At 46.0% G+C, this 26,254-nt stretch overlaps 1 protein-coding gene across 1 annotated transcript; it reads left to right on the forward strand.

Annotated features, from left to right (window-relative positions):
- Nucleotides 1-1,433: 1,433 nt before the first annotated feature.
- On the forward strand, nucleotides 1,434-26,254 carry LOC147614646 (uncharacterized). The gene is made up of 11 exons (XM_086779912.1): nucleotides 1,434-1,657; nucleotides 20,792-20,919; nucleotides 21,037-21,099; nucleotides 21,258-21,379; nucleotides 22,320-22,441; nucleotides 22,524-24,096; nucleotides 24,501-24,722; nucleotides 24,828-24,923; nucleotides 25,068-25,262; nucleotides 25,359-25,472; nucleotides 25,612-26,254. Exons 1-11 carry the CDS (start codon nucleotides 1,548-1,550, stop codon nucleotides 25,870-25,872), a joined length of 3,006 nt encoding a protein of 1,001 aa, XP_086636038.1. The 5' UTR covers nucleotides 1,434-1,547; the 3' UTR covers nucleotides 25,873-26,254.

A 26,254-nucleotide genomic window follows, 5' to 3' on the forward strand; every position in this document is an offset into this window, starting at 1 on the left:
GAACATGAGAAAACTTGTTGTTAATATTCCTTTCCTTGTTTCCCACAACCCTTCAACATCATTTGACTTGAGTCATGCACGGAGTGGTTGTGAAGTTTGTATTGAGTAATTGACATAGTTGTGGTCGGGCATTATGTTGTTGAATAATAGAATGAAGCATTAGTTGATGATTAGTGAGCAAAGGCTTTGGTGGGTGAAAGAGTTGTGATTCTTAGTGTGACGGCTTCTTGGGGAGGAGGTGTAACCTCATGGATTCCCATTGGCAGTTCCATCTTTTTTGAACGCCATTTGGTGGGTAAAAGAGTTGTGAAGGCTTCATGGGGAGGTGTGACCACATGGATTCCCATTGGCAGTAGTTCCACATCATTTGAAGGGTTTTATTTGTTGTTCGTCCTAGTGGATATGGCAATGATATTTTGCTATCCACCCTCTTTCCAAGAATCCTCTAATCGAAGGAAATCCTTGTCTCGAAGGAGTCTTAGTTTTTCACGCTTGTGAAAAACTTAAGGATTGATTTTTTTCATGCATTCATGACATAAAACTTGCTCTTCACGAGTCAGATTTAATGCAAAATGAGAGATTTACACAACCCGTAATCTCAACAGTCGTGGCATCACAAAGGATGCCAACAAATGAAGAAGTTGTACCTAGTCGTAGAAATTGTACCTAGTCGTACAGTTGTAGAAATGAGACTTCTACAATCGAAGAAGCGTGACTTCTATGGGTAAGACCTAAGACCTATGATTAGCCCAAAGTGGGAAAAAAACTTGATGCACACATTAGTCATAGAAGACACTTCCTATGTGATTTGGATAAAAATATGCACAATACTTCTATGTGCGTAGAAGTAGGAAGTGTAGATTGAGAGAATAGTTTTTGAATTTTGGAAGCAAAATTTGGGCTTCTTGCCACTTCAAAGGATGCTAAACTAGTCCTAATCCTACTCCAAATCACAAGTACTATGTAATGATTCAACCTCACACACTCGTGATAGAGAAGAGTAGAAGAAGCACTCTACCCCATGAGCATGCAAGTAATCCCTCTCTCAATCATGCACACAACCACACTTCACACACTTTGAGAGCATCAAACACACAAGAGAGCAAGAGGTTAGCAAGAGAAAACAACTTTGCTCATTCAACATTAATCGCCTAAGAAGTTTCTATATATTGAGCACTAAGATTCCCTTCTTGAACGTGCAAGAGAAAAAGCTCGAGATCGTGTCTTCTTCGTCCAGTGCGAGCAAACCGAGACTAAGATAACTCTTGTTTTTTTTAAATAGTCCTCTTGTGTTATTGTACCTCTTTCCACTAAGAATTGAGAATGCATAAAAATAAGAATTTGAGATAGCATACCCCTCTACAAGGTTACAAAGTTATGTGGGGTATACCATTAAAACCCTAAATTTGTGTTTTGCAAAAAAGAAAAGAATTAAGTGATATTATCACAAAAAAAACACAGAAATAAGCTGAATTCAATTCAATCGGGGGCTTTCTCAGCAGGCCGTGTATTTTTGCGGGATTAGCGAAGGGATCTCTGTCTCTCTCATGGCTTGTTCGACGCCATCGCTGCTGCTCTTGCTCTTCGTTGCTCTCGCAGCGTTCTGCTTCAGCCCCTGCGTCTCCATTTATGAGGATCAGGTCGGGGTCTGGGACTGGTAACTCTCTCTCTCTCTCTCTCTCTCTCTCAACAAAACCCTAACTTGCTTGCTAACCATTAGCTAGATCCTCAATCAAAACCCTAATTAACAGCCTGCATCCAGATCTTGCTGCTCTCATGACGAGACCAAGGGAAGAGTTTTGGGTGGCGCTGAGTTACCATTTTGCTCTCTTGTCAAAACCCTTCAAAAAGAGGCAGATTTGTCAGCCAAAATCCAGGATTTCATTTCCGATACACTTGACTTTGAGGATTTATTGAAATTTAGCCGGCTGAAGTTATTAGTACGTATGTCTGTCTGTCCACACACACACACACACATACACACACAAAAGTAAAAATGACCCCTGGCTCTGTTGCTTTTTGAAAGTTCCCCCAAACCTATGCCAAAGCTTTTTTCTTCCTCTCCCCAACTTGCCACGTGTAATTATTCCCGAACTTGCCATGTGTAAGGCATGGAATAGTGAAAATGAATATATATACATAATATATAATATATATATGTGTGTATATATGTATATATATACACATGTATGTGTATGCGCGTATATATGTATGTATGTATGTGTATATACACATATACATATATATGTATGTATGTATATGTATATGTATATGTATATACGTATATATGTATATATAATACATATATCTATATATAATACATACATATATATATATATATATATATATATATATATATATATATATATATATATATATATATATATATATATACATATATACATATATGTATGTATGTATGTTTGTATTCATGCACCCGGCACGGAGGTGCTATGTGACACACTGGCTTAGCATTCAGTGTAACATTGTACCTAATTAGTACCCTTTTAGGAACATTTGTCGTATGCCATGGTTCCATTGTGAGCCCTTGTTTGGGACATGTCAAGCACGAGCTATGTAGGTCATTCTCTAAGCCTTAGGTGTTAGGGTCAATCTCTTAACCCACTTGGAGAACAAAGCATGTAAGTCATCGGACGCTAGGCATGGTAGAGTCAGTCCATTAGATGCATTAAACCCATGGAGGACAGCCAAGGCATGTCCTATGGCTTGCATATGGTGCCAAGCATCTGGGAATGGGCTAGCATGTGGTAGTCTCCTACGGTATTGGTCATCCTATATGCGGGGTCCAATCAGCTCACCCATTATTCCCAAATAACTTAGCTTCATGTTCGAAGATTTGTCGAAAAGTGCAAATGTGATCCCTTGCTTGCAGGTTAGTCACCTACTCATTGTAGAGGGCTTCTAAAGACATTAATTAGTCTTCTAGCTTTGTTCCCTAAAAGATAAACAACTAATATTCTCAGCCTCATCACCAACTCACACATGTGAAAGGTACCGGCACTTAGTACCATTTACAACATTTCATACCTAATTATATAAGGGCTTTTAAAACAGGCCGACATTAGAGATCTCAGCTGACTTGCAGCATATGACAATATATAAGCCGCTCCACAGTCCCTTGCATAAATCATCTTATTTCTCAAGAAGGTCATCAAGCATTAGTGAGCATGTGTGCCTAAAAGCCTTCAGGTTTTTCTAGAGCATACAAATCAGCCTTCAAGCATCCCGTGCTTTATCCCCTAGGCTGCGAGCACTTCGGCTAGCAAATGTGCATATCCTCAGCAAGTCTAGGCATAAGTGGCTTCATGGAGTCTTCTACAGTGCTCTTGGGTCAGCATATGGTTCAGTCTGCATTTAGTCTTCCTCGTTCTTGCGTTTGGCAGTCCACGATCATCATGCACATCATTGTACAAGTTCTCTACAGTAGTACAAGCAAATACTTCTCTGCTTTGCAGGGGGTCCTTTAGTGGGTAACTGGGACCCAATCTGGTGCTGACTCATCTCCTCTCTCTTAAGTAAAGTGGATTGCATAAACTCATAGGTTTAAAGAAGGCTTTGTTGTGCGTCACAACGGTCAACCTATTGCATGCTACATTGGTATCAGAGCTTCAGGTTGTGACCCAACTTAGCTACTCAAAAGTGAGAGCATCGCATGGATGGTAAAACTGCAGTCAAGAAAAACCACCCAGGTCGCCATAATGTCAGGAGAGACTTCTTCAGAAAGCTTCAAAGAAGACATGGAAGGAGAGATCAACAAAGATAATATCACCAAAGAAACGCTTCTGCACTTCAATGACGACTTTGTCCAAGCAATTTTGGAGCAAAATAGATTGCTCAAGCTCCAATTTGAGGCTCCTGAAGAAGAAACAAAAAAGCCAAAGAAAGAGTAGAAAAAGCTAAATTGGAAGTTGAAAAAGCCAAGGAAGTAGTCAAAGAAGATGAAAATCCTAAAGAACTTTCAGAGCTTGAATGATTGTTTCTCATCATGGAGTAACAAAGGCAAAAAGAAGAAGCCAAAGGGGCTAAAGAACGAAGGGCCAAAAAAGTCGGATGTGATGATGAACGAAGGGCCAAGGATGCCAAATACAAGGATGATGAAGACCAACGAGGGGCAGACCAAGCAGTCCGAGAACACCAACAAAGGCTTGAACAAGACACTATGCAACTCAAACATCAGTAGAGTTGATAGCAACTATGTAGGCAAATATGTTGTGGTTTCTCTCTACAATTGTACAAGAAGACCCGAGTTCCTCCACTACTCTAACCACCACCGTCGTCCAAGCTCAACCCAAATTTTAGTAACCATGAAGGTAAGTGTGATCATGTCATAGCTATGCAGTTTATTCATCAATTTGTGGCGTATTTTCCTTTGGCTAAGCTTTCGGATCCTCAAGATAGAGTCCACCTGGCAGCACCTCGCTTCTCAGGCAAAGCAGTTACCTTGTGGACCTGTGGTGGTGGCTACATTGGTCAAGTCTACATGTAGACTTGACCATAGGGCTTCCGAGTATGTATGGGACACATTCGTGTCCAACCTCAAAAAAAGATTCCTTCCTGTCCAATACATGATCAGCCTTGAGGTTGAGTTTTATACTCTCTCAAAATGGGTCTCCAGTCTTGACATGCTGTGACAGAGTTATCACGTCTGCTCAGCAGTTGGGGGTATCCGAGGAGGACAAGTCGAGACAGTTCATTAGGGGGTTGGATACGAACATTAGGTTCACTATGTGTAACTTTGAGCCACAGTTATATGGCATGGCTCTTACATTGACTCAACATCAAGAGATGATGTTGAAAACCCCCAGCATCAATCATCATCTAGATGGGAAAAGGAGCTTAGAATAGCAAGAGTCCCGGAGCATCTCAGGAGGCAAGAAAGATAGAGAATACAAGCCTAAGAAGACACCCGAGGAAAAGGCCAAGGAGAGTAATGGTGGATGTCTCCAACAAAACGAGCAAATGCGGTACAAGACAGAGAACCGATGTTTCTTTTGCCACACCGTGGGGTGTGGTAAGAAAGATTGTACCAACAAGTGGCATGTTGCACAAGCCCCAAGACATCTGTCTCCACAGTAGCCACTGCTACAGCTTGATCCACACCACCACCATCGGCCACTAATGCCGTACAACTCTTACCCGCTTTAAACTCAGTGCCAACTGTGGTATTTGACGATAAGCTACAGGGTGAGGTTGAGAAGCAAAAGAAAGCCCTTATGTGTGCTTATGGCCACATCTTTAGTCTTAGGCATCTTCTCTTCTCCTCATTGAAAGGCCAAAAGCTTTCCCTCATAAGACTAAATTTAAGTTTAATCTGCTAGGTGTGGAAACTTTTCCCATTGAATTTGTCAATGAACATGTGGGTTAACATGATATGCTATGAATTTGAGAAGGTAGCAAAGGAGAGTTCCAATGCTAGTGTCTAATCCCTTGCAGAGAAAATGCGAGAAATTAGGGTTTCCAAACAAGGGGGTTTTGATCAATGATGCTTTAGCAACACTTTAATGCTCGATTTGTACCCTCAATTTTGAAGAATGGAGTAATTAAGGTCAATTGCTCTGATTAAGCAAGATCTTGTGGAAAATTTAAGAGTCCCAAATTTTACGTTATGTAGTAGAAGGACAATTCAGTACTGGCTTTCATCCCCAGACAGATAGCTAGACCGAGAGCATGAACAAGACTATGATCACGATGCTGGTGTTATTGTCAAGAACGTTAAACTCTTTGGGAGGAGTTCTTGCCATTGGCGGAGCATGCCATCAATGATACAATGCAGGGATCGACGAAGAAGACTCCCTTTGAGGTGGTATATGGTCGTTCAATTATCAACCCGATGATTGGAGCTCTTGAAACTTCCACAGGGAACTATGGTGCAGACCACGTGGTTCAAGATTTGGACCAGCTATTGTTTGTGACAAGTTCAAGAGTTGTGGGGTTGAGTTTACCATTATACTTATTGCAGTTCATTTTCTCCGGAAAATGATTGGAGGAAGCCATCGGTGTCATTCTTGCGTCGAAAGCTGCAAGGTATCTTTCGTGTTCCATGCGTCGCTTGGCATCTTCTTGTGCAGCAGCACGGGGTGATGCCGCACGGTCGTCCATCATTCGAATCTCCATTGCTCGCATCTGCAACTGGAGTGTTGAACTCGGCTGCGGTCGTAACCCTTCAAAAGGGTCATTCGGTAGAGGATATGCTGGCGGGATCTAGGAAATGGAAGGAGAGGGAGGAGGAGACAGAGAAACAGTGGTTGGAAAACGGGTGCGCTCTTCCAGGGCCAAGATCTGCGCCTCCTGCTCTTCCAATTTGGTACTTTGTTCTACGATTGCTCGCATCATTTGTTGGCACATATCATGCACACTCAAGTTTGCTGCCCTCGAAGGACTGCCTGGTGCACTCAGTTCTGAAGTTTGTCGTTCTCTCTCTCTCTCTCTCTCTCTCTCTCTCTCTCTCTCTCTTACCTGCACACCACCCGCCCCTCCGCCACCACCTCCCATCTCACATTACACTCAGGTCCTTTTTGATCACGAGCTTGACCTTGTTTACTCAAACCACATCTACTGTGGAACCTACGGTCTCCTATCCACCCTCACATCACAACTCACCACCATACTCCACACATCCACTACCACTTCTTTCATCTGCACACGGCGGTCTACCGCCAAGCCACCTTGTGGTTCCATGCCCCAGAACTGTTGGTATGATGACAAATGTCGGGCCACACGCTCTCGTCTTAAGCATGAGGTATGGATTGGGCAAATCACGGAGCGCTAAGCGCCACGGATTTCTCAACGGTTCACCCAACACAAGAAACAGGAGTTCTACGCTCGGAAAAAAGGATGAGTTATACCGACTTTTCTTAGGGCCGAATTGCAAAGAGGCCTGGATGAAACTCTGAGAACACTGCCCTCCCACACCTATCACCTGCACGGACACATGGCACTCCTATCATATCTCCCATCGGCCGCCACCTCCACCATCAGATCCTCGTCCCACCACCTCCACCTTCTTCACAAAGGGCATGGTCCTCAAGGCCATTCATAGACTATGCAACGGGCGAGCCCAGGATCATGAGGGACTCACTGCCGAGTACATCTCGCATGCCGATGATACCCTGGCGCCCCTATTAGCCTATATGTTCAATAGAGCCCTTTGTGAAGGATTTCCACCCTCTTGGTCCACCAACACCATCATCCCCATCCTCAAAGTTGGAGATCCACTTGATCCTAATAACCACAGGACGATCATGAATGGCCAAACTCTATGGATCAGTGCTAGAGGCGGAGCTCATTTCATTTGCAGAGAGCCAGGGATGCAGAGCCTCAAGACAAGCTGGCTTTCGGAGGAGCTAATCTACCCTTGACCATATCTTCACTCTCCGTGCCATCATCGAGGAGGGTAGAGCATGACATCAAAGGATTTAATGCTGCTTTGTGGATTTCCACAAAGCTTTTGATACTGTACCTGGAGCCTGCCTCCTACAACACCGTCTATAGGAGATAGGAGTCCCATCTGACATGGTTTGGAGCATCATCGCCCTTTGTGAGTCCATCATCGGATGAGTGAGATCCCCAAGAGGTACATCACAGTAGATTTCCAGCACTATTGGGGTGAAACAGGGCTTCCCTCTATTACCCACTCTTTTCGGCCTCTACATTGATGAGATCTCGAGCTTCATTGATGGATTAGGCGGGGCAGGCCCCACACTGGCAGGCATATTGATCCCCATACTACTTTATGCAGATGACATCGTCCACCTCTCAGTCTTAGCCGAGGGGCTTCAGAGACAGTTGGATGCCTTATAGGACTTCTGCACTCAGTGGGACCTCTCTGTTAACCTTGGTAAAACCAAGGTGATGGTCTTCAATACCTTATATAGAGGGGATCTTGTGGAGATTGTCTCATCCTATGTCTATCTTGGTGTCAGTTTCAGTGGCCCACGCTTCACCATGCTTCCTGTAGCACATGCCAGAGTGACGGGGATATGCAGCCTTATGCTTGCTTGAGCGGCAGTGCTTCCTGGCACATTTCTAGGAGCCTAGGATGAAGGGCTGGCTTTTTGACACCCTCGTCACACCAGCCTTGATGTATGGAGCAGCCTTCTAGGGCCAGATTTATCCGATGAGGATTGGCAGTGAGTTGAGAGGCCCAAGGTCATGATGTTCTCCCGTATGATCCGCAGCAAATCATTAGCCCCACACTAGTTTATCTAGGCAGAGTTTATTGCAGCCCTGATGGTAATTGATGCACTCTTCTAGACAGTCACATACCTCCATCGCATTAGTCACATGGATCCCACCCGAGGATTGCCCTGGAGTCCTCAAGATAGCTAGCACTTGAGGGCCACTCTGGAGTATGGTATGCAGTAGTTTCCACTTGGTTCTCAGTATATGGGCTCTGCATGGACTGCCTACCCCCCCTTCAGTACAGTTTGGACTCCCCTTTTCTCTAGCTCTCTCACAAGGATACCAACCGGGTTATCCGGTTAGATCTTCTGAGCGTCCACACCCATTGCACATGGATCACACCTTCTGAGCTCCCCATGAAGATGCACTTCTATAGAGATCACTTCCTCACACTCACTGAGGATGGATTCATCCAACAGCTAGGCTGCTTGAGTGTTCACATGTCCCATGCCATGCGGATTGCGATTGGCCAGATACGGGCCACCATCTCAGAGTGGAGACAGGTAGAGTTGAGCGCATCTTCAGAGCCAAGAAGCTCATACGGAGACCCAGAGAGGAGAGGATCTGCGGATTATGCCACACGGAGGTTGAGACGGAGGAGCATTACATACATAGTTGTTTCTCGTACCGGTATGAACCTATTTGTACCGTACGGTACCCCTCCTCCCCCCCCAAACTTGAGAAAAAATTCCAAATGCTAAAAAAAAAAGGAATCTACTCAACAAAGATCCCAAATGCCCACAATACTTTGCAACTTTCGTATCCACTTTAGTATTCCATATGGGGTTGATGAGAAACCTAAAAAATCTGGCAAGGTAGACTGGTAGTGTACACTTGAGTGGTAGGATGAGAGAATCTTGCTACATCACTTGGGAGATCCCTAGTATAGGTAGGCTAGATAGTCAAATCCTCAAGTTATGTACGAGGGAGAAGATTTGGACAGGGCCATTTTGATCTATAGAGGAGTCCCTAAACCTATCACCCTAGATGCACTGCTCCTATTTGTGCAAGCACGGTCCCTTAGTCATAAACGCTACACTGGGAGACCTTTGGTATCGCATGACCTATGGAGGCTCTTTTTTGGAGACAATTGGGAGATCCAATGGGAGAGACACATCTCCATGTTCTGGTTCTTCAAGCATTGTAGACTCCCCCCCCCAACCCTCCCTCACACTCAAGCTTGAAGCTCCATAGTTTGTAAGTGTTAAAAAAAATTCGTATTTTATCGTATGGTATCCCAAATTTTCATAGCGCACCAAAAATTCCCGTACGGTATCGTATTTTCGTACCGTGATAACTATGATTACATATGCCGTTGCCTAGTATACTATGAGATCCAACCACACAAGCAATAATTTTTCTTTCTTTCTTTTCTTTTGGTTTTTTGGCTGAATCATCACACTTGAAGAAGGCTTTGATACCGGTGGTGCGTTCCAAGGGCCAGGACAGCCAAAGGGAAGTGCTCCAACCAAGGTGAAAAGTGCACCTCAAGATTCAGTCTTTATTTTCAGATTTACATCATTCTAATAAAGCAAGTTTGGGAAGAAAAATGGATGGCACAGACAAAGCAAGTGTGCGAGGCTGACAAACATCTTCGGGACAGGAAGGTGATTGGCCATAGAAGAAAGGCCCATTCAAGATTATCAAGAAGCTCAATAATGATGTCTTCAAGCTGGAGTTATTGAGCCATTGGAGGATGCATCTGGTGTTTCAGTCGAGCAACCTTGTAGAGTGTCATGGGCTATGTTGGAATGAATTCTTCCCCTCCTCCTCCACACGCTGCCATGTGGTAGTGCATTATCCCACAGTGGGTGGGGGTCTAATTGACTCCACTATATAGGGCTAAATAGCCCTTGGACTCCCCTCATCCCCCACCTTTATGGTGGTTCAGAGGATCTTTTGGGGGGGGGGTGGGGGGGAGACCTGTTAGGAGTCATCTCCTGTCTTTATCAGACACCAGGGCCTCTGTTGTGGGTGTGCGCGCTCTGTATAGGTGTTTTCTCATTTTTCCTCACTCCCCGTATTTTTTCCCCATTGCCCCCACATCATTGTATCATCTTTTCATTGCGGGATCTTGTGTATAGAGAAGAGTTACACGCCCTTCTCTCTCCTTCTCTTGTGCTTTCTTTTTTCTGCACTCTACTTGCTCTTGTGGTGTCAGATTTGGTTATCATCTCCGCTGCGTATTTTGACATGGTATCAGAGCCCTAGGCTCTTGAAAGATCTTGGGAGTTTTGTGAGCAAGAGGGGTATTGTTGCGTTGCTGATTGGTGGACTGTTAGGGACTGTTCGGGAAGAGAAGTAGCAAGAGGAAGGCGGGCTAAGTTGCTGGACAACCACTTGCAGGTTTAAAGTTTTTTTTCCCACCCACCCACCCTTTTCAGTTACATCCCCGCGATGGCAGATTTGTTAGAGCTGGTTGAGAAGCATGTGAAGATCCCAACTCTCCCCACGTTCCCAGTGGACCGTCAGTTGGACGGGAACAATTACGGCATCTGGAAGGTTATGATGGAGTTTGTGCTGGAGTCATATGACCTTGCTGATTTCATCGTTATCGGGGTTCCACGGCCGGAAGCAGAGGAAGGGGAGTTACTATCAATGAAGAAGGACCGCAAGGCACAGGCACAGATATGGGATCGTGTCAACGCCAGGGCCCGGTCATTTATTTTCCTCAACTGCACACCACAAGTAATCAATCATGTAAAGCATATGACGCTGGCCAGAGGCATATGGTAGCACTTGGCTTCTCTTTATGACAGGGTATTGCCCATGAAGAGGATTTCCTTGGAAGTACAGATGCGGGTTATGAACCCTGCAAAGTCGTCGACGATGCGGGAGCACATCAACAAGTTGCAGGCCCTTCAGCAGGAAGTCCTCTAGGCTGGGAAGGAGATATTATCAGAAGATATGGCCATTACTTTGCTGTCCCACTTGCCTGCTCAATATTCCGCTTTCTACTCCTCTTTGATTACTCGTGGCAAGCTCAGCACCATTATCTGGGAGGAGCTTGTGCCCATGGTCTTGGACCAGGAGGAACGTTTCACGAACCCTCCTCATAGCAGAGGTTCGGAGGCCTTAACTGGCCAACGGCGGAAAGGCCGGAATAACAACAAGGGCAAAGGGAAGGCTTCACCGGAGAAGTCTTCTGAGAAGAAGCCTGACACAGAACGAGAGAAACTGAAGGCCGAGCGGTCCTGCAATGATTGTGGCGAGAAAGGCCACTATTGGAGGAAGTGTCCTAAGCGGGCTGGGAAGAGTGCTGATTCTTCAGCCTTCCTGCATTTGTGCACTTAGAGATGATGGACTCTTCATCGTCTTCGAGCGAGGAGGCAGTTGGCTTCACGGCGAAGGATACCCGAGAATGGATTCTTGACAGTGGTGCTTCTAGGCACATGACTCCGTCCCGTGACTTTTTTTTGGATCTGAAACGGCAGTTAGGTCGCATTTTCATTGGCGGCAACTCCACTATTCCGATACACAGTGAGGGCCGAATGGAGATTATTCCCGACGGAAAGGGGAGCAAGCATGCCTTCCGTGTTCTTTACGTCCCTGCTCTTGGTTTTCATCTTCTGTCAGTGCATGAAGTATGCAAGACTGGCTTTCGGGTGGAATTTGAGGAGCATTCAGTTGCTCTACAGGACCGTGAGACTGGCCAGGTTGTTTGGGAAGGCGGTGTGGAGAATGGTATCTACAAGCTCTCTGGGACTACTTTCAAGGATTGGCACGTGATGGTGGAAAAAGAGTCTGGATTGCAGGTAAAGACCCTGAGGGCTGACAAAGGGGGTGAATTCTCTTCCAATGTATTTCTCAGATTTTGTGCAGATCATAGCATCAAGAGGGAACTGGCCAATATAGGATCGCCTTTAGAGAATGGAGTTGTAGAACGCAAAAATAGGACTGTGGTGGAGATGGTGAGGACCATGCTGGAGCATCGTGATCTTCCTCGTGGCAACGGCTGTCCATACCCTCAACCGGTCTCCAACGACTTCAGTACCTAATATGACTCCGATTGAGGCATACTTTGGTAGGAAACTTGATGTCTCGCACTTCCGTGTCTTTGGGAGTGATGCGTATGTACATATTCTGAAGAAGCAGTGGGGGAAGCTTGACTCCAAATCCCGCAAGCTTATATTTGTGGGGTATAATTCTCTTACCAAGGGATACAGATTGTATGATCCAAAGAGGAATGAGATTATTGTCAGCCGGGATGTGGTCTTTGATGAGCATGTTCCAGTATCCACTGTTGAGGAGCCGCCACTTCTTGGAGACCAAAAGAGTCTGATGATGATTCCCAGACAATTGTTCCAGTTGATCGACCTCATTCAGTGTACAGGAGGTTGAGCCCGTAGCTGGAGTAGAGCCCCCGCAACGACAGGAGGCTCCTTGATTTGCTCGAGTATCCAGGTGGTTGTTGGACACCCTTCGGGAGTCAGGTGTCATGGAGTCGGGTGTCACGGAGCTACCCTCCGAGTGGACCATAGAGGACGGCCCTCGAAGATCGCACAGAGTCCGAGATAAAAGCAATACAGCGGAGCTTCTTCAGGTAAACTATGCTCTGATGTCTCGCATTATGTAGGACAAGGAGCCCACTTCCGTTAAGGAAGCCCTTTCACAAGATACTTGGAGGAAAGCCATGCAGGTGGAACTTGATGCCATCGAGAACAACAAAACATGGGAGTTGGTACTAAGGCCGTCGAAACGGTTAGTCATTGGTGTCAAATGGGTCTTTAAGACCAAATATGCGTTAGATGGGTCGGTGGACAAACACAAAGCCAGACTTGTGGCTAAAGATTGTGCTCAGCGGCCAGGCATCGACTACGAGGATACCTTTGCACCGACAGCACGGATGACCACGATTCGGACCGTTCTTGCTCTTGCTTCTTCTCAGAGGTGGCCCGTGTATCAAATGGATGTAAAATTTGCGTTCCTTAATGATGACCTGCAGGAGGAGGTGTATGTTGAGCAGCCTCCGGGCTTTGTTGTTTCCGGATCAAAAGGGATGGTTTACAGGTTACGTAAGGCCTTGTATGGTCTTAAGCAGGCTCCCAGGGCTTGGAATCAGAAGATTGATTCCTTCTTTGTTCGGATTGGTTTTCAGAGATCGGTTGTAGATCCCAACCTGTATCTCTTTCGGGAACGCAGCATGGTTACGATTATCATCCTTTATGTGGATGATCTCATTCTCACCGGCGGTCATGTGGAGCACATTGGCGTGTCGAAGGCTGTCTTGTCAAAGGAGTTTGAGATGACCGACCTAGGCTTACTCCATTTCTTTTTGGGATTGGAGATCTAGCAGACCTAGAGGGGGTTTTTTGTCTCTCAGCAGCGGTATGTTCATGAGTTGCTTGAGGCCTTTGGGATGGAGAACTGCAAGCCTATTACTTCGACGATGGACCCAAACACAAAGTTAACTGTTAATGATCCTTGTGAGCCAGTTGATACCTCGCAGTATCGGAAGTTGGTTGGTTCATTGATCTGGTTGCTGAACACCAGATTGGACTTGAGCTTCTCCGTGGGGCTGTTGAGCTCTTTTATGCAGACGCCATTGAAGTCTCATTGGGAGGCAGGATTGCGGATCTTGCGGTATTTGCAGAGTACGAAGGATCTAGGACTCTTTTAAATAGGAGGGGATGGAGTGACTCAGATTGGGGAGGAGATCCAGACACGAGGAGATCTACTTTAGGTTACAGTTTTACCCTCGGCTTAGGAGCAGTTTCTTGGAGCAGTAAGAGGCAGCCAACTATTGCTCTATCTTCGACAGAGGCAGAGTATCGGGCTGCTTGTGGTGGTGCTTGCGAGGTTGTGTGGCTGCAAAGGCTGCTAGGCGAGATTGGGTTTCCACAGAGGGAGCCCACAGTCATCCAGTGTGATAACCAGAGTTGTATAGCTATTGCTCGGAACCTGGTCTTCCATGCCCGGAACAAGCACATAGAGATAAAGTATCACTTTGTACGTGAGAAGATCTTGGCTGGTGACATCTTGCAACTTAAATTTTTGACGGAGGACAATGCGGCGGACCTCTTCATGAAGTCTCTATCTCAGGCTACGCTCAGGCGGCACTCCAGCTCCCTAGGGTTGATTTCACAGCCAAAAGAGTGCCCTGAACAATATGCCATCCACCTTTGAAGCTTCCAATGGTCATAGTTGGGTCCTTTCAACTTAACATCCTTGTTCGTACAGGGGGGAGCCATATCCATAGCAACAAGAAACACAAATCTCAGCTCTTGTCACATGCACTCTGCACTCAGTGCATGGTGACAAACTGGCTCATCTCATCAGTAGTGCAACATTTATACATTATTAGAACCTAGTAGGAGGTTATTTGTCGTACGTCGTGACCCCATTGTACATCCTCACTCCAGGATAAGTCTGGCACGAGCTACGTAGGTCATTCCTCAGCCTTAGCGGGTCAATTAGTCGGTCAAGTCCCTTAACCCACTTGGAGAGAATCATTGATGCATGTAGAGTCAGTAGAAGCCTTAGGGTTTGCATCAGAAAGCACTCTGCATCTTGCATAATATGCATTCATATGCTTGTGCATCATTTAGAACATCCCAGAAGCATTAGGGAATTTACTAGGATTTATCTGGTATTTTTCCCATATTTTATGATATTTATTTAGCATTTAATGTCATTTATAAATATAAACTTTATTAAATAAATGACCAACCAACTTGACCAGCCCCTAGTTAGTATAAATAGGCTTGCATATGGCTTAGACATTCATTCAGTCTTCAGTGAGCTAGGTGCCTTCCTCCTCAGCACTAGGAGCATTCCCCGCCTTCAGCCTAGACTAATCCATCCCTCTTGAAGCTTCTGCGTTTGCTTCTCCAGCCTTTGAGAACCAGCGTTTGCTTCAGTCAGCAGTCTTACACAGTAGTTCAGCAGCTGTACAGTCCCTACGGTCATCGGGCGCAGCCAATCTGTACCCTAACGCAGCAGTTCTGTCCTTTCAGCCTACAGGCGCCTGCATACAGCACTCTTTCAGGCCCCAGTCCAGTAGGTACCCTCAGTAGGTATTCAGGTCAGTTCAGTCCTGCGTTTGCAGTTCTACAGCAGTTTACCTTGCGTATTCAGCCATACAGCAGTGCCTCCGCCCTCTGTGCATCATCCATACATGCTTCAGTCATCTGGTGAAGGTAACACAGCATTCATAAGCATTTTCAGCATATTTACATAGCTTAGAACAGTCCACTACAGTCCCTTCTCAGCCTCAGTTGTGCAACCCTTCCTCATGCCCTTGGGAAGAGTGCATAGGCTCGAGATCAGTTCATTGTGGTGTTTCTACAGCCGTGTACAGTTCAGCCAGGCTTCCGATCCTCCGAGATCTTGCGTTTGGCTTATCTACAGTCCACTACAGTCCACAGTCATTCTCTCTAAAGTAATAAAGCAAATACCATCTCGGTAACGGGATAGGGGTCCCTTCAGTGGGTAATTTGGGACCCAATCTGGTGTACAGTCCTCATGTCTCTCTCTCATATCTCTTTAAAGTTTGAAGAATTAAAGTGGATTGCTAAACTCACGAAACTCAGGATACAGAAGACGGTGTGAGCATTTGTGTGACAGGATCCTCCAATACGAAGACTTCCGCTGCATATTACAGCTCTCAAAGACTCCTCTCATGTGCTTTCCAAGGAAGTGAGGCTCCAGAACCAATCAGCCCCCTCTCAAACTTGAGAGACACAAAGGCTGGACAGCAGCAAAACAATCCAAGAAACCACCGGGAACCTCCTACGGGAAGGGTAGGGACTCGTGGAGGAGGAAGAAGATGTACAGCCACTTGTCTGGCAACTCCACACGCAAGAAGCTCACCACAACTGATGCTGAAAAGAGAAAATGCAGCCAGTAACTCCAACGCTTGCTTCTGAAGAGCAAAACACAGCTTGTAGGGCTGGCCGACAGCAGCAAGAGGGCTGGCTGGACCAGAAAACGCAGCAAGGCAGTAAAACGTAGCAACTAAATTGCCGATCTGCAGTTGGAGAAGCTATGGAAGTAAAACGCACAACAGAAAGAAGAAGGGGGGCAGTTTGCAGAAGGATGGAGCAGCCTGAACCTAAGCAAATGATACCATGCTGGAGAATGCATAGGGGGAAGCATAAATTGAACAAGAGAGAGAGTAGAGAGAGTTTGTGGACAAGATCACCTTTTATATTAGCATGAAGGCTTTACAATGGCAATCAGCGAGCAAGGAGTGTTGAACAATGTGCACGGGATTGGATGAGAAAGTGAGAAATGGGAGGCCTCCTTATATAGTGAGTAAGTGCACCTGGCCGACTGCACTAGAACAGGTCGACCAGCTCACGACTCATGAAATAAGGAGAAAATACATTAAATGCCCAATAAATAGGCCTTGCCCAAATACACTGAGATGCACTAATTGTAACAACACGATCATACCGGTGGCATGCTACAAGTGGCCACTGGACAATGTGGCTTTCACACATGGCACATCATATTTGCCTGGGACTTGGACAAGGACTTGACACTTGTCTTGGCCTTCCCAGACACACAACCATTGGTCTAATAAGTGTGTAGTCTGGCCTATACAAGCATTACATCTTTCAAAGAGGGTTACATAGACTTGTGCCACGCGTATGACAGGATTGCACCCTATTGACCAGACTTGTGCCATGGGTATGACAGGATTGCACCCTATTGACCTAGATGGTGCTGGGAACTCGTCCCTTGGACTAGGGCTTACAACACACTCAAGGCCCATTAGAAAAGGGATCCTTTGTGTAGATGAAGGAGAATGTCCATATAGCTTTTAGAAGTCATCTCCTATCTATATATATATACACCAGGGCCTCTGTTGTGGGTGTGCCCGCCCTTATTAGGTGTTTTCTCATTTTTTCCCACTCTCCGTATTTTTTCCCCATTTTTCGCTATTTTTCTGTGGCATGGGAGGCAGTCTTGTAGTGGGAGGAGGACCTTGAACTTGGCCGACTGCATCTGTGGAGTCTCTGGAGGTGGCCGACTGATTTGCATGAGTCGTGGACTTCTCTGATGCTGGCCGATCCCCACTACTGCTGGCCGACTGAGTATTTTCAGTCGTGGGGATTTTATGTGTCTTGTCGGCTGCCCTACAGCAGGCCGACTGCTGATGGGGGGCCATATAAAATGGCCCCCAGTCCCCTTGTCATTGTGGTATCATATCCGGGATTCTTTTGTGTGTATAGAGCAGAGTTACACGCCTCTACCTCTCTATCACCTGTGCTGTTATTTTTTGCATTGCGTTTTGCTCTTGTGTTCCCAGATCTGGTCATCATCTCCGTTGTGTATTTTGACATGGTATCAGAGCCTAGGCTCTAGATAGTTCTTGGGATTTGTGTGAGCAAGAGGGGGACTGTTGTGTTGCTGATTGGTGGACTGAACGGGACTGTTCGGGAAGAGGAGAAGCAAGAGGACGACGGGCTGATTTGTTGGACAGCCACTTGCAGGTGTTAGTTCTTCTTTGTTCCCACCCACCTACCCTTTTTCAGTGTACATCCGTGCAATGGCAGATCTGTTTGAGATGGCCGAGAGACATGTGAAGATCCCGACTCTCCCCACGTTCCCAGTGGACCGTCAGTTGGACGGGAATAATTATGGCATATGGAAGGTAATGATGGAATCTGGTTTGGAGTCTTATGACCTCGTTGATTTCGTCGTTGTTGGGGTTCCACGGCCGGAAGTAGAGGAAGGGGAGTTACTGTCGATCCGAAAGGACCGGGAGGCTCAGACATAGATGTGGGATCGTGTCAACGCCAGGGTCCGTTCGTTTATCTTTCTCAACTGCACACCGCAGGTAATCAATCATGTAAAGCATATGACGCTGGCCAGAGGTATATGGCAGCATTTGGCTTCTCTTTACAACAGGGTATCGCCCATGAAGAGGATTTCCTTGGAAGTACAGATGTGGGTTATGAGCCCTGCAAAGTCGTCGACGATGCGGGAGCATATTAACAAGCTGCAAGCCCTTCAGCAGGAAGTTCTCCAGGCTGGAAAGGAGATATCATCAGAAGACATGGCCATAACGTTGCTGTCGCATTTGCCCTCTCAGTACTCAGCATTATACTCGTCTTTGATTACCAGTGGCAGGCTCAGCACCATCACGTGGGAGGAGCTTGTGCCCATGGTCTTGGACCAGGAGGAACGATTTACGAACCCTCCTCAGGGTGGAGGTTGGGAGGCCTTAACTAGCCAACGGTCGAAAGGCCGTAATACGGGCAAAAGGAAGGCTTCAGCAGAGAAGTCTTCTGAGAAGAAGTCCGTTAGTGACCGCGAGAAACTAAAGGCAAAGAGTACCTGTAATGATTGTGGCGAGAAAGGCCACTATTGGAGGCAGTGTCCCAAGCGGAAGACCGAGAAGGGTGAAGATTCCTCAGCAGCAATCATGAGGACTCCGGCTTTTGTGCACCTGGAGGTGATGGACACCGATGTTTCATTTTCTTCAAGCAGGGGGGAGATTGGAGGATTCTCCGCAACGGATACTCGGGAGTGGATTCTAGATAGTGGTGCTTCCAGGCACATGACTCCTTCCCGTTCAGATTTACAGGATCTTTGCAAGTATTCTGGTCACATTCTTACTGGGGATACATTCACTACAGCGAGGGCAGGATGCAGATAGTTCCCGATGGCAGAGGGGGGAAGCATTCCTCCCAGGTGTTGTATGTTCCGTCACTTGGTTTTCATCTGTTGTCAGTGCATCAGGTTTGCAAGACTGGCGTACGGGTGGAGTTTGATGAGCATTTTGTTGCTCTCCGGGACAAAGCAACAGGCCAGACAGGTGTTGATTCTTGTGAGCAGTGTGATGCCTCGTTGACTCAGAAGCAGAATGGTTCATTGATCTGGTTGATGGACACCAGATTGGACGGGAGCTTCCTGATGAGGCAGTTGAGCTCAGGGTTGCAGATGACTCTTTGGGAGACAGGATTGCGTTTCCTGTGGTTTCTGCAGCATGCGAAGGATCATGGACTCTTGTACATAGGAGGGGGATTGATTGATGGAGTCCGACTCCACGGTTGGAGTGACTCAGTTTGGGGAGGAGATCCGGACACGAGGAGATCTACTTCAGGCCCAGGAGCAGTTTTTTGGAGCAGTAAGAGGCAGTCATCTTTTGCCTTGTCGATGACAGAGGCAGAGTACCGGGATGCTTGTGAGGTGGTGAGGCTGCAGAGGTTGCATTGCAGGATTGGGCTTCCTGTGGAGGAACCCATGGTCATCCAGAGGCACTTTGTTCGTGAACAGATCGTTGCTGATGACATCTTGCTAGAGTTCTGTTCGACGGAGGACAATACAGTGGACCTCTTCACGAAGTTGCTATCTTAGGATTTGCTCAGGCGGCACCCCAGCTCCCTGTGGTTGGTTTCACAGCCAGGAGCTGAGAGGGGGTGTTAGAAGTCATCTCTTGTCTATATATATATATACACCAGGGCCTCTGTTGTGGGTGTGCCCGCCCTTATTAGGTGTTTTCTCATTTTTCCCCACTCCGTATTTTTCCCCCATTTTTCCCTATTTTTCTAGTGGCATGGGAGGCAGTCTTGTAGTGGGGCAGGAGGACCTTGAACCTGGCCGACTGCATCTGTGGAGTCTCTGGAGGTGGCCGACTGATTTGCATGAGTCGTGGACCCCTCTGATGCTGGCCGACCCCCTCTACTGCTGGCCGACTGAGTATTTTCAGTCGTGGGGATTTTATGCGTCCTGTCGGCTGCCCTACAGCAGGCCGACTGCTGATTGGGGGCCATATAAAATGGTCCCCAGCCCCCTTGTCATTGTGGTATCATATCCGGGATTCTTTTGTGTATATAGAGCAGAGTTACACGCCTCTACCTCTCTATCACTTGTGCTGTTATTTTCTGCATTGCGTTTTGCTCTTGTGTTCCCAGATCTGGTCATCATCTCCGCTGCGTATTCTGACAATAGCACCCCAGGATAGGTGTTGCATGTGATCGTACCAGAAAAAGGTGTTACAACTGAATTTCAAGTACAAGAGATGATTGGGAATGTTGTCCACCATTCACAATTTGCAACCCAACGCTCTGCTATAGTTTCCCCTTGGCCAGCCCCCATTGCAGAGAATTGCTCTGTAAGGCTGCAACACTGAGGGAATGCAGATGAGAATGACTGAATTCGCACGCACATATATATAGCACCTGATGTGCTGGTTGGCGTGCTGAAGTGCTGTTGGCCAGAATACACCTGCTGGCTGTCCACTCCACTGGCTGACAGTCATGTGGTACCTGCACTGGCTGTGTCTGCCCAGTGCCCACGGGTTCCTGTGCCTGCTGCCTGACTCCTACAGGACAACCGGGTGTACCTACAGGTGAGGGGTGTCACAGGCCTTTTCACGGCTGTTATGGGCTTTGGCAAGGGAGCATAGTGCTGACACAAAGTGACGTGCAAACTTTTCAGAGTCTGACAAGTCAAAAGCCAATCTGCAATGTGCAAGCTATACGTGTGACAACGCTGCTGGTTTGTGGAATGAATTGCAAAATGCTGAGCTGGCAGGATCCCATGTACATTTCCTTTTTGATTTGATGAGATGTTTTGTTTGAACATTAATTGGAAATGCTCATAGATTTTCATCCTGATATTTTTTGGGATGCAGGTATCAACAGTACATTGGGAAGGTTAAGCATGCAACCTTCCAAACACAAGGTGCAGGAAGGAAGCGCGTTGTAGTTGCTACTGAACAGAACATACTTGCATCCCTCAACCTTCGGAGAGGAGAAATCTGTAAGTGGTTAAGGTCACTCAATGGATGAAAGCCATCTAGGATCATAATGAGGTCGTGTATGACATGCATGGGCAAAATGCAGAGTATGCATTTCTTATGGAAAATGGATTTTACAGTTTGGAAGCATGCGCTGGGGGACTCAGACCAAATTGATGGATTGGAAATAGTGCTTGGAAAATGTAAGTAAACGCGTTGCTTAGCTACTTACATAGAATTTAGTGCTTGGCTACTTAGATATTGGGTTAGTGTGCTTATTTCTTCTGTTTTTTTTGGTATTATTTCATCATTTCCATTGAGCACCCCTTTGATCTTTTTATGTTGTTTTAAATTTCTACAGATGTTCTTACACTGTCACATCAGGGAAGCACAATTAGAGCATGGCATCTTCCAGACGGGCAGTTGGTGTGGGAGACATTTCTGCAACCTCTGGGCTCTTATCCGGTGCTTCATGTCACATCGGTAATTGTCCTGTGAGGAAGGTGGTTGAGTTTTACTATCTGTTTTGCTGGTATTTAGGGTTGTCTAAGGCTAGAATTTGCTGCTGGATGCAGTTTTTCTATGCCCGAGGGACTGGAGTAGGTCTGAATGCCCAACCTTTTATGGTGATCCCCCTCCCCTCCCCCAATCCTCCCAAGCTGGTTGGTCTGTTGGCCTACTGTAGGGGACCCCAAAAAGGAGTGGCTCGAGGGCTGTCTATGAGGTGGAAATAATCCCTAAACAGGCTGTTCTCTACCTGCACATCAAGTTCCATGCTAAAATCTGCCTGCCATTGGTTACTAAACCCTGGTCCATCTGTTCCCAGCCTGTCATTGTCATAGGCCAGTGCCTCAGGGACTTGGAAATCCTCTATAAGCATTTTACTCCTACATCATCTTTGTGCATCTTCAAGCCTCACAGTGAGCATGGCCTCTGTACTTTAATCAGATAATGATAAAAGATGGCCAACACTCACCTATTCTTTCATAGCTTTCCGGTAGTATTGTACATGCATTTGTGCTGGGGATGTTGCATATGACATCCGGGTATTTGGCTCTGGGGTTGAAGTGGTGGAAGCAAGCGCTCTTGCCATTTAACCTGCAAGGGTCAAAAGTAAAGCAGTGTTTCTACTTTGAATTTTCTGACCTTTTAAACCTTTTGGGGGGGGGGGGGGTGGGGGATGGAAACGGTTTTATGTATTAGTAAAAAATTGTTCAACCCTAAAGGAGAAACGGGTATAGCAGTCAGAGCTCCTATTAATCATTAAATCTGTGCACAAGATGGCCAGACTCTGTGCAGAAATGACGGTTTTTCTGTTATACGCATCAAGCTCAAGGAATGGCTAGGCAATAACACATCTAGCTTATTTTCAGTTTTGGTCTGTTGGATATTTGCGCACTTATACTAGTGCTTTTACATGCAGGTTGACCTGCCTCCTGGTCCTGGTAGGGGAAAACTTGTATTAGTTTTAGGAGGCGCATTGTTGCATGCTATTTCTAGCATTGATGGCGAACTTCTGTGGACTGCCAAGACCTTCAAATCAAGGTACGTTTTCTGGCACCATATTCCTATTGCTGTTAGACCTTTGCTCTGAAAGGTTTTTTACTCACTTTTTTTTTCTGGGCAGTGAGGACGGTGAAGTGAATGTCAAGAAAATTGTTCAATCTGGTGATAAGGAGAACCTTTATGGAGTTGGGTTTGTGGGTTCGTCAGGCTTCTCTATATGGGATATAGATGCAAAGGCAGGACAACTAAATATGAGAAAGACACTCAAGTTTCAAGGGCAGCTGGCCACCAAAGAGATAGTTGTTACCAAAAATTTGGCTATAGCCCTGGATGCTGAGGGCGAAAACATAGCCATGGCTTCAATTGATCAAGAAGATCAGCCAGCTATACATGTGACCAGTATAAAGCACCTTGTTTCTGGGGGACTGGGCAAGCCACGCTTACTTGAGGAAACTGTGGATGGCATCTTTGGTCTTCAATTCACTAATCAGATTGTGATGGTGAAGTTAGGTCCTTCACATCATGATTTAGAAGTTGTGAAAACGTTTGAAGGTCCTGCTGCAATCAGTAAGGGTCTTGAGCTGCCAGGCAAGAAGAGCGCATTATCAGTGGTGCAACAGCTGACAGACCACAAAATTGCAGTGCATATCATTCTGAACGAAGGTGGAGAGAAGAAGGTATCTAGTGAGCTTGTTGAGCTAGGTCCACAGAAAGGTTTGGTGCAGCAGGCTTACTTGAATGACTACATCCGCAATGATAGGTCACATGGATTTCGCGTGTTAATAGTAACAGAGGATGACTCCTTGTCCCTGCTTCAGCAAGGGGAGGTTGTATGGAATAGGGAGGATGGATTGGCATGTGTTGTCGAGGCTTCAACTGCTGAGCTTCCTCTGGAGAGGGAGGGTGTTTCAGTGGCTCTGGTTGAGCATAGCTTGGTTGAATGGCTGAAGGGTCATTGGCTGAAGCTCAAGGCAACACTAATGCTGGCCAGCCCAGAAGAAATTGCAACTGTACAAGCTCTGCGCTTGAAGAGTGCAGACAAAACAAAGATGTCTCGGGATCATAATGGATTCAGAAAGCTTTTGATCGCTTTGACAGAGGCGGGGAAAATCTATGCCCTTCACACTGGGGATGGTAGAATAGTCTGGTCCTTGCTAATTCCTGGATTTCGAAGCCCTCTGATAATGGGAGAGAGTTTAACAATATTGAAGCTCTTGCCTTGGCAAGTGCCCCACAAGCATGCTTTAGATGAAAACCCGGTTTTTCTTGTAGCTGCAAAGTGTGTCGGGGGAGATGGGCCTGTAGGTATGCTAGCATGGGTGGATGCTTTCAGTGGAAAAGAGTTGAAATCAGCAAAGCTGACTTACGTCATTGAGCAGATTATCCCACTACACCTTACAGACTCCTCAGAGCAGCGGCTGCATCTTATAATAGACGATCATGCTAATGCTCATCTGTTCCCTTCTACAGATGAGAGCTTGCAAATCTTCTTGGATCACGTTCCCAGCACATATTTCTATGTGGTTGATGAAGAGAAGGGGACCATCACAGGCTATGTTGTGAAAAGTCCAGAGGCAATATCAGCAATAAGCCCAACAGATGGCTTCTTCTTTAGATCACAGCAGCTATGGACCATTATGTTTCCTAGTGAGTCTGAAAAGATTATCACGACAGCAACACGAAAACCAGATGAGGTATGCATGGGTACCTAACCCATATGACTTAATCCTTTTTGGCGTGCCTTTGTGAAGGCAGATGAAATTGATAGTTTGTTTTTTTTTCCTGCTTCAAAAAAATGGATTTATTCCCCTCTCCCCTCTCCCTCTCCCTCTCCCTCTCCCCCCCGCCCCCGCCCCCCTCCCCTCCTTCCGGTGGCAAATGGTTTTTAAAAATTTCATGTTTTTTGACATACAAAAGACCCGAAGGGTCTACAAGACCAAAAAAGTGATATATGTGCTCTCTTTTCTCCATCTCTTGCATCCTTAAGCCAACAAAGGCAGGCTAGCTATAGACAATTCATCTTGCTCTATCTCAAGTGGAATTTAAGATAAGGTTGTTATTAGGCTCCTGAAGTCATTGATTCAATTGTTTTGAGCAGGTGGTCCATACTCAGGCAAAGGTCCTAACCAGTCAGGATGTTATGTACAAGTATCTCAATAAGAACACACTGTTTGTGGCAACTGTTGCCCCCAGGGGGTCCGGAACTATCGGCGAGACTTCTCCGGAAGAAAACTGGCTAGTGGCTTATGTTATTGATACAGTTACTGGTCACATTTTACACCGCTTAAAGCACCCCAATATGCATGGCCCCGTGCATGCGGTAATTTTCAAGCATATCTCACATGTGTCTTTACATTGAGTACATGCATTTTCTAGCCATGCTTCTACTCCTATTCAACCAAACTGTATTCTTTCAAATGTGCAGGTGTTCAGTGAGAACTGGGTTGTCTATCACTATTTCAATGTCCGTGCACACCGGTTTGAAATCTCTGTGGTAGAGATGTACAACAAGAATCGTGTTGTAAGCTTTTCTCATCATCATTTTGGCACACATTTTTCAAGCAGTATTCCTCAGACTCCTCATACACCAGTAATGGTGTTAGAAATGGGCTGCTTTGCTTGCAAGTCTGTTTACATGGCATCTTTTCTTCCTTGTCTTTTGCAGGATAATAAGAATGTATTGCAGGTCATGTTAGGTAGGCATAATGCAAGTGCTCCAGTCTCTTCATATTCCCATGTAGATTTAGAAGTGAAGACCCAGAGCTATTTCTTTCCGCACTCTGTGAAGTCACTTACAGTAACTACAACTGCTCGTGGCATCACTGGAAAACAAGTTTTGGTTGGAAGCGTCAGTGATCAGGTGTCGTATACATGCCCTCTTTGCCTTTGTCGTGCATTGTGTGAGGCCTTTGTCCCCTATCAAGCTAACTTTATTATATGTTTGTACTAAATGCAGGTTCTTGCTCTTGATAAACGCTTGTTTGACCCTCGTAGAAGCCTGAATCCAACACCGGCTGAGAGAGAGGATGGCATTATACCCTTGACCGATTCTATACCTATCCATCCACAGGTGTGTATATTCTACTCTAGTTGCTTGTAGCTGAGCATGACTACTATTGGGTTTAATGGCAGATGAGGCATGATAACATCATTCCTACATCTGCCCCTGTTTTGATGTAACTCATTTGGTTTATGTGTCTTGGTTGCAGTCTTATTTAACTCATGCCTATCAAGTTGAGGGATTGAGGGGCATTGTTTCCGTGCCTGCAAATCTGGAATCAACAAGCTTAGTATTTGTTTATGGCTTGGACCTGTTCTACACTCATACAGCTCCCTCCCGAATTTATGATTCACTCACTGAGGACTTCAACTATGCTTTGCTTTTGATTACCATTCTCGCGTTACTTATCGCCATTGTAACGACGTGGATTTTGTCAGAAAGGAAAGAGCTCAGAGAAAAGTGGAAGTGATAGAAAGGAAAGAGCTCAGAGAAAGGAGGAAGTGATGACATGTATGGCCTGCTTTTGGATTTGAATCCATCATGATGTCATGGGCATTGTTATCAACCATCTTTATGTCTTGGACAGCATGATGCACTTAGATGGCTTTGGCTTTAAAGCCTGCACAAGGGCAGCTTGCCTCTGGGTTTGACCGAGGATTTGCATGTGCGAATCTCTGAGTTACTGAATACAAACAAATATTTCGAGGTTCACAACATTGTTCAGAGGCACCTTGTTTTTGAGGAGACATTTCTCTCCTCTTGCCTTCGATTGAATGGATGAATACCTCATAACTCTTTGACAGTGGTAATTTTGACAACCTTTAAATCCAATACTCCACGGATTAAGTAAA

The sequence above is a fragment of the Cibotium barometz genome, chromosome 41, assembly GCF_041138505.1.
Source record: "Cibotium barometz isolate CiBa-2024 chromosome 41, ASM4113850v1, whole genome shotgun sequence".
Lineage (NCBI taxonomy): Eukaryota > Viridiplantae > Streptophyta > Polypodiopsida > Cyatheales > Cibotiaceae > Cibotium > Cibotium barometz.